Source organism: Hemicordylus capensis, chromosome 4, assembly GCF_027244095.1.
Source record: "Hemicordylus capensis ecotype Gifberg chromosome 4, rHemCap1.1.pri, whole genome shotgun sequence".
NCBI classification, from domain to species: Eukaryota; Metazoa; Chordata; class Lepidosauria; order Squamata; family Cordylidae; genus Hemicordylus; species Hemicordylus capensis.
In genome coordinates, this window is record NC_069660.1 from 73,191,257 (window position 1) to 73,205,989 (window position 14,733).

A 14,733-nucleotide genomic window follows, 5' to 3' on the forward strand; every position below is an offset into this window, starting at 1 on the left:
TATGTGCTCTGGTTGCCAGGCTCCTATGAGCAATTTGGCAGCTGTGTGATCATCCATTCGGAGGATGCTGACCAGTGTTCCATGTAGATGTTGAAAATTGTGGGCAACAAGATGGATCTTTGTAACACCCCATAAGCCAAAAGTCATGACAGAACAGTCATTCTTAATACCATGTTCTGGGACCAAATCTCCAGGAAGGACTAGAGCCCTGCAAAATTAGGCTTCTCAGCTGGGTATCCATATGGACTGGATAGCTCTGTACTCTCTCTTAAATACAGAGTGCTGCTTTAGCTAGCTATAGCCATACAATCCTGTCTCTTGCAGTTCCACAGCAATCAGTCTTAAAGGAATCACATTGAAAACACGTTTCCATTATGGTCCCCAACTCTAAATTTACCCTGCGTGATATACCAGAAAATTTCATCCTGTGACTCTTCTGTCAAAGTGCAAAATATTCCACCTATTGCCACTGAGCTTAAAACCATGAGATTCTGCAGATATATAACCAGCAGCACAGAAGCGAGAGCTATGCACAACTAACAGGAAGAAAAATCTTTCTGCTGATAATAAAGCAGCCAGTTTCTGCGTACCCACAGGAAGCATATCTGTGAGGCACAATAGAGTTTTACAACCAGAAGACAGAATAAAAGCACCACAAAGGCCCTGCTTATGTGACCAAAGAATTGCTACTTTGTTCCTAACAGGCTCCTGTACTTTCAACAGCCGCGTAGCAGGTGGACAGGTGAAGCTCCCCACCTGTCAATGTTTCTCCATGCTGGGAAACCACCATCTATTGAATTTCTGCTTCTTACATATTTATAAACAACACAGGAACTCTCTCATGAACAAGAAGTAGGGACCCTATAAATACTGCTGGTGATAAGAGAAGTAGGATTCCCCCACTTCTACTGCCTATGTAATCATCGCCTGGCGTCCTAACACTGTGCTTGCACAAGGAGGTTGAGCTAGCGAGTTGCATTAAGTCTGGAGCTTGCATTCATAGGAACATAGGAAGCTGTCATATACTGAGTCAGACCATTGGTCTATCTAGCTCAGTATTGTCTTCAAAGACTGGCAGCAGCTTCTCCAAGGTTGCATGCAGGAATCTCTCTCAGCCCTATCTTGGAGAAGCCAGGAAGGGAACTTGGAACCTTCTGCTCCTCCCAGAGCAGCTCCATCCCCTAAGGGGACTATCTTACAGTGCTCACACATCCAGTCTCCCATTCATATGCAACCAGGGTAGACCCTGCTTAGCTAAGGGGACAAGTCATGCTTGCTACCACAAGACCAGCTCTCCTCTCACCAAGAGAGGAGACTATTCCATCCAGACTATGTTGTGCCAGCACAAGCATGCTTGCACTTGTGCAAGAAGATATGCAACCTGCAGCAGCACAGCTCATATGTTTTGTGCGGAACTTCTGCCCAACAGCACAAGAGTACAAATCCAAAAATCTCCATGATTCAGTGCAGCGAGGCAATTTTCCTGTAGTACTGCAACTTTGCTCATTGCACAAGCACAACATTAGTCAGGATGTTGGCCATTTTCTCTCTCCATTGTTGAAAATAACTATTCTACAGAAACAGGAATTAAAATGACTGGTGGTAATTCAGCCCTGCAGGTGGGACATATAAATGCTATTCTATTACTTATAGTTGCCAGATACCCTTTATTCTAAGAGCTATTCCTCAGTGTAATACTCCTCTATAGCACGTATGCTATAGTATGTCCCTTACTGTGTATAACACAGCTCCAAAGGGGCTCATTTCTTAAGTTATGGTCTGGGAACTATGCTTGTGGAACTTGACCACTTTGGGTCATGGAAATACTCTCATTAAAGTAGTTAAAACACAAGCTGACAATTACAACAATGGTGCTAGTGTGTAGTCATTCTGTCAAAAATCAACAGCATTGCATTAGCATCTTTCAAGCAGAGGCACAATTTGTGCTTCAGACCATATGTGCCACAGCTCAGTGGCAGAGCACATGGTTTCCCACTCTGAAGGTCTCAAGTTCAATCCCTGAAATTTCCAAGTAGAGTTGGATATGACTGGAACCTTGGAAAGCTGCCACCGATCATAAGCAATACTGAGGTAGATGGACTAATGGTCTGACTTGGTATAAGGTAATTTCACATGTTCATGATGGGGCTTACTTGCACATATGGCCTAAAAAATCAATTAAAACTAGCTGATCCAGCGCAGAGCATCTGCGTCCCTAGTTCTCCCTGTCTCTACTCTCCATCTTCATTTCCCCTCTTCCTTCAGACACAGTCCACACTTTCCCTCCCCACTCACTGACGGCGCTTTCCCTCCCCACCCGCCTGCTGGCCACCGCCACCATTCCGCCCACCGTCCCCGTAGCTATCCAGGCAGCTGCTTGCAAACTCTCATGAGAGCTGCCACACATGGGATTAGCGACAGGTACACCTTGGAGAAATATATATAAAGAAGATGGAGGACTGTTTAACCTCTGATGAAAACACTGATATATATTTATGATATGTAAAAAAGAAACAGCAATGAATGGTTTTAAAATAGATGGCTTTTTTTCTTAACCCAAACTTGAATATAGTCACAAGCAGACCTTTGGGGTTTGCTGAAAACCTTTCGTACCCTTAGTAAGATCTGAAATGGCACCCGTATTTGCAGTCAAGGAGTAACTCTGCAGTAAAAGAGTAGAAGTTGCTGACACAAGCATACAAACCCTTTGCATGATTGCCATCAGCAAGATTCCATGAAGAAATAATGATGTAATCACTGTGATAGTTCAATGCTGTTTGTTTTGCTCTTCTCCTTTCTCTCACTGCTGGGTCTCTGCAAGGCTAGCATGCTTAAACAGCTTGGCTCCCATCACTACTCCTTTCTATACTGGCCACTTAAAACAGACTTCTCAAAAGCCAAAGCAGACACTGCCACACCTAAGCCAATTGCAGCTTGGGGCTGCAATAAACATGCTAACGATTTGACTCTCTGGCCTATTATCTCCTACTCCTCCTGGCAACCCAGCACCATTATAACTCACTTTGGAGAAAGGTACAACCACCGTTCTCTGGGCTGAAGTTAAATTCTAGCTCAAACTTTAATGCAATGAACACTTTACACAAGTTCTAAGACAGTAAGCTTGCATTAAGAAACACATCTGACACAGCATATCCTTATAGAGTAGTATTTAGCAAGCACTTGTAAAAAACAAGAACTGCAGCACATAAGAGGGGGGTGGCTCTGAACAGTTAAGGATGTATTTGGCATGGCTCAGAAGAGAAGCTGCAGATGATGGTCCTCGAGGGGCCAAACCAATTTTTCATTCGTTCAGTCATTGTGTTGTATAAGAGTGAGGGAGGAAGACACCCATAGCTTTAATCACTTACATACATCGGCCTGTGTTGATTTCACAAGGTGTCATCAAACATTAAGCCGAGCTTTTCTGCCCTACTTTTCTAGCATGCCTGCACAGCTCATCTTCCTTCCCCTCAAGCTGTGGTTAAACAAGTTCCAGCATCTACATGCTGGTTCAAAGCACTACCTCGGTTACTACTAGTACTGAAAAGTTACCATGCGGGGGAGTTTTCTTGCTTTCTTCAGTGAAAGAAAGCAAGTCTCGTCAACTCCATCATGTAAGAGCTTTTCATGTTCACTTCACCGAATAGATTCCCAGAGCGGGAGAGGAAAAGGGGGTTTGTTTTCTAAATTAAAAGAGTTTACGGGTTTACATATACAATTCGGTGCCATTTCGGTAAGAGTTAGTTTGGGCAGTTAGACGAAAACACTTGCAACGAGTTCATCTGCTCAAGAGCGGGTTGGAGAGGAAATGCAACAGGATGGAAGGGGGCAAGTGGTGATTCGCCTTCCCATCTAACCCCCAGGTGCTAGAGAAGGGCCGGGCCGGGTGTCAGCAAAATAGATGTCTGTACTACTCTCCTCTCCAGGAGGATCTTCCGTCTTTCCGACGAAGACGTATGGGAGGAAGACAGCCTACCACCACCACCAGCGCAGCTGCTTCTTCAGAGGGTTCACCTTGGGCTGCTTTTCAAAGGCGCAAACGTGCCCGTGCGTCTGGCAAGAGCCCCCCGGAGGCAAAGCGCGGGCCATTGAGAGCGCACCGACCCGAGCAGCTGCCGGTCTTTCCACCCCTCCCTTCCTTCCTTCCTCTCTCCCTTACTTACTTTCAGCTGAGATTTGGACACTTTGCCGCTTTTCTCCGTGTCCAAGGCCGTGAAGGCGTACCAAATGGATTTTAAAAGCTCAGTTCTCAGCTCCATGATTCGAGGGTGTCGATGACAGGATCTGATGGCTCAGCGAGGAGGATCCTCCTCCCTCAAGAACTCAGGAAACCCGCGGCTCTTTCACGCCAACCGTTTGCAGCAGCCTGCGAGCGGCGTGTCCTGGCGCCTCCTGTCGGATCAAGCATGAAAAAAAGCTCGCACGCTGCTCCGTCTTCCTCCTTCATTTCTGTTTGGTTTTCATAGCTCAGCGAAGCTTTAAAGTCATCTAGTCGAGGAACTAGCCCAGGCCAGCAGCACTCAAGAGATCTTCTGAGTCTAGTTCTGGGAGTATCGTGGTGAGGAATAATTTTATCTGCCTGAAACATCAGTTTATCATCTGCAAAACAATCTATTTTAGGGCTGCCAACGCTGCTGCTGCTTCTTCTTTTGTTACCCGTCCCACTTTGGCTGTTTTTAACTGCTGTCTACGTGCAGATGATAAGTATATGGATGAACTTTTATATCCACGCCATGAAAAAACTTTACCTGATCAATGTATTCATGTCATTGGGCTATGCACCTGAAGGGTGCTGGCTGAGCCATCCTCTGTAGCTGGGGTCCCCTTTCCCTTCAGCTGCTGTGGCCAAGCACTATTTGGGGAAAGGCTATAGTCCCGTGGTACTGTGGTAGAGAGCACATGCTTTGCTTGCAGAAGGCCCCACGTTCAATTCCTGGCATATCCAGGGAGAGCTGGCAAAGACTCCTGTCCCAGTGGTGGCTGGTGACTCCTGGGCACCAGGCACGGCAGGTGGAGGGCGGAGCCAAAGTGGAGGGCACCAACATTGGTGGGTGGAGCTGCAAGTGGGCATTGCTAAAACCCTTCCTCTCTAAAAGAAAAAGAAAAGAAAAGAACAAGCACACACTGCCTTGATAGTGCTGCCCAGAACAGAATTCATTCTGCGCACAGATGATAAAGAAACAGAGGGAACATAAGAACAGCCCTGCTGGATCAGGCCCCAGGTCTCTCTAGTCCAGCATCCTGTTTCACACAGTGGCCCACCAGATGCCTCTGAGAAGCCCACAGGCAAAAGGTGAGGGCATGCATGCCCTCTGTCCTGCTGTTGCTCCCCTGCAGCTGGGATTCAGAGGCATCTTGTGTATGTGTTATATTAAAACTTGGTTTTTAAAAGCTGCAGTAAGTCTCCTTATAAGTAAAAGAGCCCAATACATGGTACTACACATATGAATCTGCTTTCAATTGTTTTTGTGTCTATCCCATGTTTCAGTTTAAAGCATACAAGAGACCGACATTATTTGCATCTGACATAGCGGAAATTGATATGTATGTTAGATATCCCATAGATCGAAACACCATATTTTCTGCTGGCCATGAAAGGCATGCACTTAGTTGTAATTTGGGCATATTTTCCTATAGTTTGGCGGGTGCAATCAGTTCTAAGAGCTCAGCTGATTTTAAATAAAGCTTGAATTATTAATGGAAATAATCTGGAACAGAGAGCTCAATAGAGTTTTCTGTCTCTTGACCTTTTTGCGCCGTCTAGATTTCTCTTCAGAGCTGTGTTTGGAAAATTAAATGTCAAATACAAATATTAGAACTGATTTTGTGTGCATTCAAACTTTTTTTAATGCCCCAGGTTTACTCACTGGCAGCAGATCCAGGTAGGGCTAGGAGAACCCTGGGCCTGAAACCTTGGAGAAGCTGTTGCCGGTCAGTGTAAGCAGTACTGAGCAAGATGGCCAAGTGTGTCCTAACCTACTGAAGATCATGAGAATGCCCCCGCCCCGACCCCCCCCCAGAGAGAGATCACCTCATCACTTTTGCTTCCACTTTTGGAACACCGAGGCCACGAAAGCGTTAGATGAAATCGCTCCCAAGCGTCCTCTTAAGATTCGTGGATCCCGGCTCCCTTGGTTCTCTGTAGAGATGTGCACGGAACCACGGAGGCGTGGTCCGGCACTGGGGGCAGTGTGGCTTTAAGGGCGGGGGGGTAGTACTCCCCCCCCACGCCACTCTTCCCCCACCGGCGCTGGACTTTTCTAAAATGTTTTTGGGGCGGCAGAGTTCCTCCCTGCCCCCGTCATTGTCTTCCAAGTTTACAAGCAGTAAAAGCTGGTGCCACGCATGCGCCCGTTGCCGCCGCCGGAGCACGCACGGCGGTGGCGATGGACATGCACGTGCCACAACAGGCGCATGCATGGCGCCAGGTTTTACTGCTTGTAAACTTGGAAGACAACGATGGGGGCAGGGAGGAACTCTGCCGCCCCAAAAATGTTTTAGAAAAGTCCAGTGCTGGAGGGGGAAGAGCAGCGTGTGTGTGTGGGGGGGTAAGTACTACCCCCCACCCTTAAAGCCACACTCTCCCCCCACCCCGCCGAACCAGCCGAATTCCGGACCGGTCCGGAGGCCTTTTGCATGGCCCCGGTCTGGTCCGTGCACACCCCTAGTTCTCTGCGGAGCTTAGGGAGATGAAGCAGACCAAAAGACGCTTGGAACGTTGTTGGAGGAAAACTGGTGCTGAAGATAACCGAATGCGATTACTTGCTCATATTCGGGAATATTCTAGGACGATAAGAGCAGCGAAATCTCACTATTTCTCTGCTCTTATTGCATCAGCTGACTCTCATCCAGCGGCTTTATTCCTGATTACTCGCTCCCTTCTTAGGAGAGTGGATCTGGTAGATGTTCAATGTGGCCGCTATGATCAATTTGCTTGATTCTTTGCTGATAAAGTCACCTGCCTGCAGCTGGAGTTGGACTCTGCTTCTATAGGATCTGATCAGATAGAGGAGATTCCGCCTTGTGACGTTACATGGGACACCTTTGAGTTGATCGAGGATATGGACACAGTTCTTTCGGGTATGGGTGCAGCGACATGTTGCTTGGACCCTTGTCCCTCCTGGCTGGTTAGAACAGCCGGTGGGAATGTTAATTCTTGGCTACGGGAGTTGGTTAACTCCTCGCTACGTAAAGGTTTCATGCCAGCAGCCCTTAAAGAGGCGATAGTTCGCCCTCACTTGAAGTAGCCCTCCCTGGACCCTGAGGTCCTTAACTATAGACCGATCTCCAACCTCCCTTTTTTAGCGAAGGTGTTAGAGAGGGTTGTATGTGCCCAGCTTGAGAGGGTCTTGGAAGGAACTAGCTATCTTAATTCTTATCAGTTGGGTTTCAGGCCTTGGCATAGCACAGAGACAGCACTAGTCACTCTGGTAGATGACCTTCTTCGGGACCTTGACTAGGGTAGTGTCCCTCTCTTGGTCCTTTTAGATCTCTCAGCAGCTTTTGACACTATTGATCGTGCTATCCTTCACGACCGCCTGCGTGGGTTGGGTATCGGGGGCACTGTCTTACAGTGGTTCCGTTCTTACCTTAGTGGGCATGTCCAGTCAGTATGCATTGAGAACAGATGCTCTGACCCATGGCCACTCCTTTATGGAGTTCCCCAGGGTTCAGTTCTTGCCCCTGTCCTCCTTAACACCTATATGGAGCTGCTGGGTCAGGTCACTTCCCAGTTTGGGGTGAGATTTCATCAATACGCTGATGATACTCAGCTGTATATTGCCATCCCGGACCATTCTGGGGATACTGTTTCTGTGCTTACTCAATGCCTGGAAGCTGTTAAGGTCTGGATGAATCAAAACAAACTCAGACTGAATCCCACTAAGACTGAACTACTTTTATTCAGCCCTCATACTGGCCAACAGCTGGATGTGAACCTTGTTTTAGATGGGGTGGCACTGCCCCATCTAAGGAGCTTGTTTGTGATTTGGGGGTCCTTTCGGACTCGTGCCTCCCGCTTGAACAGCAGGTGGAGGCTGCGGCCAGAAGTGCTTTTGCCCAGCTTCATCTGATTCGCCAATTACGCCCTTACTTTGATCAGCAGGCACTAATGACAGTGACCCATGCCCTTGTTATCTCCCACCTAGATTATTGTAACGCGCTCTATCCAGGGTTACCTTTGAGGACGATCGGGAAGCTACAACGGGTCCAGAATGCAGTGGCTCGCCTACTCGTGGGTGCCAGAAAATATGACAGGGTAATACCTCTCTTACAGTCATTGCACTGGTTGCATATTCGCTTCCGAGTTCAATTTAAGGTCCTGGTTTGGACCTTCAAAGCCTTGCGGGGTTTGGTGCCTGTCTACCTACAGACCTGCCTCTCCCATCCAGTTACATCCCATCCGGTTAGATAATCTCAAATGGCCCTTTTGTCGGTCCCTGATTTCCAAGAGGTTCGGGGTGCTAGGACCTGTGAAAGGGCCTTTTTGGTTGCTGCCCCACTTCTTTGGAACTCTCTTCCCTTTCACATTCGTTTAGCCCGTTCCTTACTGATTTTCAAATCTCTATTGAATGCTTTTCTTTTTCGCCAGGCTTTTGCCCTGTAGTTTACTTTTTGTTTTTTTCCTTTTTGTTTTTTGTTCGTTACTTTAGTTTTTAATTTACAATGTAATTTTTAATGTTGTCTTGCTTTGCATGTTTTTGTGCACCGCCTGGAGTCTTCGGAGTGGGCAGTATATTAAATGTTTCTAATAAATAAATCTATATCCAGGGACTCCCCAAACCATCTGATATCTGTTATCAGTGGCAATAAGTTCGTCCACATGTAGGGAATTACCATTTTTTCTAGTGTGTGTGATTAAAAATGCACACTGCATCTCCCAATCTGCTCGTTGTCTTCCACACAAGAAAAATAAATTCAGTTTGATCTCTTTATATTGTCCTTTGGTGAGGCCTTACCCTAAATATTGCCAGTTGGAGTTGGCAGTACTGAACTATATGGACTACTGTACTCTGCAGACAGCAGCTTTGCATACTAAAATTTGTCAGTTAAAAGATGGGAAAGGCCTCTCTCTAAGGCCGTGGGGAGGGTTCATAGTTCACATTTTGCCAAGCAGGGTCTGTCTTGGTTTGCATTTAGATGGGAGACCACATCTGAGTGGTCTCTGCTGAACCATATTTCCCTTAGGAGTTTCAGCAGTTTTCATCTGCTGAAACATATTTCCCTTAGGAGATGGGACCACAGCTCAGTGGAAGAGCATCTGCATGAAGGACACAGGTTAACTCCCTGGCAGTATCTCCAGGGAGGGTTGGGAGACTCTCCTCCTTTAAATGTTGGAGAGCCGCTGCCAGTCAGTGTAGACAATACTGAGCTAGATGGAGCAATGGCCTGACTCAGTATAAGGCAGCTTCCTATGTTTCTAACATTGCCCGTGGAAATTGTCAATGAAGATGGAGTAAATCACCATGAGGACATATCCCTGCTCAGGGGAAAATTTAAGTGCATGGGAATCTGTTCCTAATAGTGAATCAGACTAGGGGTCCATCTGGGTCAGGATTGTCAACTTCAGCTAAAAGTGGCTTTCCAAACTGAGGTTGTTCACAGTTTGGTTACCTGGGATCCTGTAACCATAGATGCTAGGCATTGAACCTGGGGACCTTCTGCCTGCAAAACATGAACTATGACCCTTCCCACCTCCCCACACTTTAGGGAGAGGCCTTTCCCATCTTTTAACTGGAAATTTTAAGCTTGCAAAGCTGTTGTCTGCAGAGTCCAGTAGTCCATACAGTTCAGTATGGCCAACTCTGACTGGCAGCAGCACTCTCAGGTCTTAGGAAGTGCAGGATCTTCCCCAGCACTGCTGCCTAAGCACCTTTTAATTTGAAAGGCCTGGATTGAATCCAAGAGGCCATGCTTGATCCCTCCATGCTGAGCTGAGGCCCCAGTTTGCTTGCTTTGCAGAAAAATCTTATTTATTCATATCTTTTTGTTTAATATAATTCTGTTCTACCTTTCCAGGGCATGTTCAACGTGTCTCTTGATAAAAACTACACAAGCTAAAATACACTAACGAAGGAGTTCTAAACACTGGGTCCCCAGTCCTTGTTGGACTACAGCATTTGCAGGAGGAGAGCTGGTTTTGTGGTGGCAAGCGTGAAATGCCCCTTTGCTAAGCAGAGTCTACCCTGGAGACTGCATGTATGAGCACTGTAAGATCTGGATCGGGCCGCTCTGGGAAAAGCACCTGCATGCTCATGAAGGGACAGAAAGGGCACACAACACATAAGACTTTAACTTACAAGGTTTTACCTTGACTTTGTCAGCACACTTTCATATTTTATTTCTCCAAAACTATCAGAATGAGACCTCACACACACACACACACACACACACACACACACACACACACACACACTTCATTATTATTTCTATAACTCCATCAGGGTACATAGCACCAGGGGCGTAACTACCATTAGGCAAGGGGAGGCAGCTGCTTGGGGGCCCCCACGCCTCGAGGCCCCCCCCCCGAGGCAAGTCACATGACTATATATTGTGAACTGTGTGTTTATCAGCGAGCGGCCCATTTTAAAATTTTGTCTCTGGGCCCACTCCAGCCTTGTTACGTCACTGCATAGCACTTTACAGAGCAGCACAGGTGCGGAGGGAGGACAGTGGCAACCCGGCTTTTGCCGCCACCACAGCCCCGCCCCCTGCATCTGACATCAGATGCAGCAAGCGTTTAGCCATGTACCCCGCTTCTGATGTCAGATGCAGGGGCATGGTTTGCAGCATGGCCAGGAGCGGCTCTCCCTGCTTTTTAAAAGGCAGGGAGAGTCGCTGGCTGATCTAGCTCCCAAATGGAGCCATGCGGAATCATGCCCCTGCATCTGACGAGAGACGCGGAGGGCATGTCTGGGGCATGAGGCGCCGCCCCTGAGGGGCAGTGGCCTGGGTTCTTTGAACACATCCGCTCAATGGTGGCCCTGCCCCTGGAGCAGTATGAGCAACTTAGAGAGATTCCTGCCCTGAGGAGCTAACAATTTAAATTCTGATGTAGAACACTGACTTAAAAAAAAAAACCAGGCATACAATTATGAGTAAAGTTGCAACAACTGAATGTTAGTGTTGCAGGTACAAAAAATTACTTGGCAAACCTTTGCAATCAGGTGGAAGTACTTCATAAACATAGAAACTTCATAAACATAGAAAAACTACAGAATGGACGGTGCATGATAACAGGACTTCATAGATATATTATGAAATGACTGCATTTGATTTTAGATTAAGCCCAAAAAGCATGGTTTTTAGATGTAAAAATCTAAAGTTATATTTACTTCACATTTTCTGATCCTTGAGAAACTGCATATTACTAAAGTAGTATCATAATTTAAATCCATCTGGGGGAAGGGGTTGCTAGAGGAACAAACAACAACTTACTCACCACCACTACCAAAGAAATACCATATTTTATGGACTATAAGACTCACTTTTTTCCTCGAAAAATATCCGCCAAAATTCAGGTGCGTCTTATATGTTTTAACAGTCTAATATGTTAAAACTCTGAAAAACTGGATTAAAATTAAGGTGCGTCTTATAGTCCGTAAAATACGGTATGTAATTCCAATGAAGAAGTTCAGTTTTTGTTTCTTTTACTATCAGACAAGTAACTAGCCACAATGCCAGATTAAGCTGTTGCTACAACCACGCACAATGCTAATAGAAATGGTGATTTCCTTTCTGTTTGCCTTGCCCAAACAGAAGACCCACCCTGGCTCTCACTCTGGCTTCTCTGATTGGCTACCAGAGCTGTCAATCAAAATGGAGGCTTCTCATTGGTGGATCATTCTGAGCCCCACCCACCTTCTGAAAACAAAATGAAGCCTTTCCTTTAGCTGCTGCCTCTGCCTCATTTATGTTAATGATGATTGACACAAGCTCAGCATTACAATGCAGCCTAGTACTGTAACCCACTATAAGAAACCATTGCAGCTTGGAGAGACAAGCTGCAGGGAAGGGCAGAGAAGAGAGCACAAGCCAGGCAGTAAGTTAACATGATGGCTGGGGGATGATTTTTTTTTGCGGGGGCACTCTGCCCTTAGTGAAGCACCTCCCCTGCCCTGTCCAGAACCCTGGAAAACTGCTTCTAGCCAAAGTACACCAACATTAGGGCCACAATTCCTATCATTCCCGGATGCAGTTCATTGCAGCTGGGGATGGTGGGAGTTGTTGTCCAACTACAACTTGAGTGCCTCAGGTTGGCCAGCCCTGGTGTACAGTTCTGACCTAGGAGGGCCAGTGGTGTGTCTGATTCAGGAGAAAGCAACTCTGTAAGGAGATTCTCACAATCAGGCAAAAGTGGGCTAAGGGAGCCGAGCCCACTTTTGCTCCATCATTTGCTGCCACGGGAGCTGCGTGGCTCCCTGCAGCAAAACCTCCTAATTCCCCCTCCCCTTAGATGAGGTTAGTGGAGCGAGCGCTCTGCTAACCCCGTCTATTTGATTGTGTATTGCTGTGGCGTGGCTCCGCACCGTGGCAACACGCAAGGAGACCCCCCGCCGGGAGGCTGAAACAAGCCTCATGGCCCTGGGGGTCTCTCCAGGATGCCCTAAGCCATCATATGGGGCATCCTGAAACTTCCAGGGGCCCTGCAGCCCCGACCAGCTCCGTGACGGAGCTGGCAGTTGTGCCCAGGGCTGTCTGAGGATTTCGCTCTCCCCGCAAACCCTTTTAAGGTAGGTCTCACTGATCATCAGACTCGCCTCTGTATGTTCCTATTCCATGCCTTAGGCCTGGGCTATGCATACATCAGAAATAGGGGGTAAATCTTAGTGGTTTGGATTGTATAACTTCAGACTGCAGGTAGGTGGTGTGTTTTTTTTTTAATATGAAGAATATTTATATACCACTTTACAACAAAAGTCTCCAGTATAAATATTTATATAAATATTTTTGTGTGTGTACACACGCGCGCGCACACACACACACACACACACACACACACACACACACACACACATTTATTTATAAAGATGGCTTCCTGTCCCCAAAGGGCTCACAATCTAGAAAATATATATATAAGATAGACACCAGCAACAGCTACTGGAGGGATGCTGTGTTGGGGTTGGATAGAGCCAGTTGCTCTCCCCCTGCTAAATAAAGAGAATCACCCCTTTTTAAAGGTGCCTCTTTGCTCAGTTAGCAGGGGTAGATGATGTTTCTGAATGCTCCCCCTTCATTTAAAACTTCTTGCAAGTAGAAAAGCAGCAGAACAGAGAGCTGACTATACTACACCCTTTCTCTCTGGTGTGTTCCACTTTTCTTGCAGGGTCTCTCCACCTGCATGAGGGCACATTCTGAATTGGCATTCCCTGCCTGCAGCCTGAAATGGTACAATCCACCTCAGGATTTGTACCTGAGGTACAAACCTCAGGATTATTATTATTTTACCTCTATATGTATAAACCAGACCTTACTAGCTCCTCTGCATATGGCATCCTTGGGCAGCTGGCCAAGCATCCTGCTAATGCTTGGTCTCCTGGGGAGGATAGGGCTCACCCAGCAACCAACAGCTTCCATGCAACACTATATGAGAGGGGCCTTGTGGAGGTGGATGGAAATATGGTGGGCAGCAGCTGGCACTGCTGGCTAGAATGCTGCTGTTCCATCCTGCTGCAGCCAGCCAGCTCTGTGCTGCAACAGCTGCCATATAAGGAGAGGGCACCTACTAGAGGGAACATTGCCATGGGCTCCCTCAGACCTGGAGCTGGCCCCGTTCCCTTTCTAGCTTAAAGGGAACATTGCTCATTCAATCTCTGTTGGTTGCCAGATGCTGATCTAGCAATCTCACATGTCAGGCCACTGTTTAAGATACAGGAACAGAGCCAGTTTATTTAATAATAATTTTTAAAAGCCTTAGCAACCTGTTTGTAACCATGACACAAAGGCCTTAAACTTTCCTTCCTTTAAGTCAAAGGAAAAGAAGCCACTGAGAGAGAGAGAGAGAGAGAGAGTGTGTGTGTGTGTGTGTGTGCTTGTTTACAGTTATTTTTCCTGTACACCTGGAATGCTCCAAAAGTAAAGGCGATGGATAGGCTTGATCCTGCCCTGAGGAGACAGCTAGTGGCATGAATGTCAAAGCACAACCGCAAGGGAACAGCAAAACACTATTGAAGCTATTTCCAGAAGGGTGGCCATGTTAGTCTGTTACAACAAAAAACAACTATTGTGGCACATTTATTGCAAGTTTAATATTGATAAATTTATTATATTTGAATTGGGAGTGTCTATTTGCAGACCAATATGAATCTATTATATTAATTCTCCTGGGTGTGCCTTGGAATGTGCGTCCCAGAGCCCTGCTAACTGGCTGGGCGACAGACGCACCTGATTGGCTGAGGCACACCCAGGAGGATTGGTTGCCGCGTTGGCAGCCCAGTTATGGAGGCCAGAGGTGGTGGGCTCAGCCTGGCCGCGGAGACAAGGCCCAGGAGGAAGGAAAGAAAGCGGGAGGGGGGCAGAAGTGGCGATGGGGAGGAGAGGCGGCTGGGCCTGGAAGCAGAGACTGGGGCAGAGGGGCGGGAGAGGTAACCGCCGGCCCCACAGAGCGCACAGATGCTCTGTGCAGGGCCAGCTAGTTTCTCAGAATTCCTGCAAGGTTGAAGAAGAGAGTTAAATAATGTCACTGGATGAGATATACCATAAAGCAATACATAAAATAAACCAGGTTGCATAAAC

The 14,733-nt window shown here is 47.0% G+C and overlaps 1 protein-coding gene across 3 annotated transcripts in view; it reads right to left on the bottom strand.

Annotated features, from left to right (window-relative positions):
* Positions 1-4,341, bottom strand: part of DEF6 (DEF6 guanine nucleotide exchange factor) — a 59,636-nt gene extending 55,295 nt beyond the window's left edge. Inside the window, exon 1 of one of the 3 annotated variants that reach the window (XM_053245197.1) lies at positions 4,164-4,341. In XM_053245197.1, the coding sequence (XP_053101172.1) occupies positions 4,164-4,259 (96 nt within the window). In that variant the 5' untranslated portion in view covers positions 4,260-4,341. Of the gene's footprint in view, positions 1-4,014; positions 4,114-4,163 lie in introns of those variants that run through there. The other 2 variants (XM_053245199.1, XM_053245198.1) reach the window with 2 other exon arrangements.
* Positions 4,342-14,733: the final 10,392 nt, after the last annotated feature.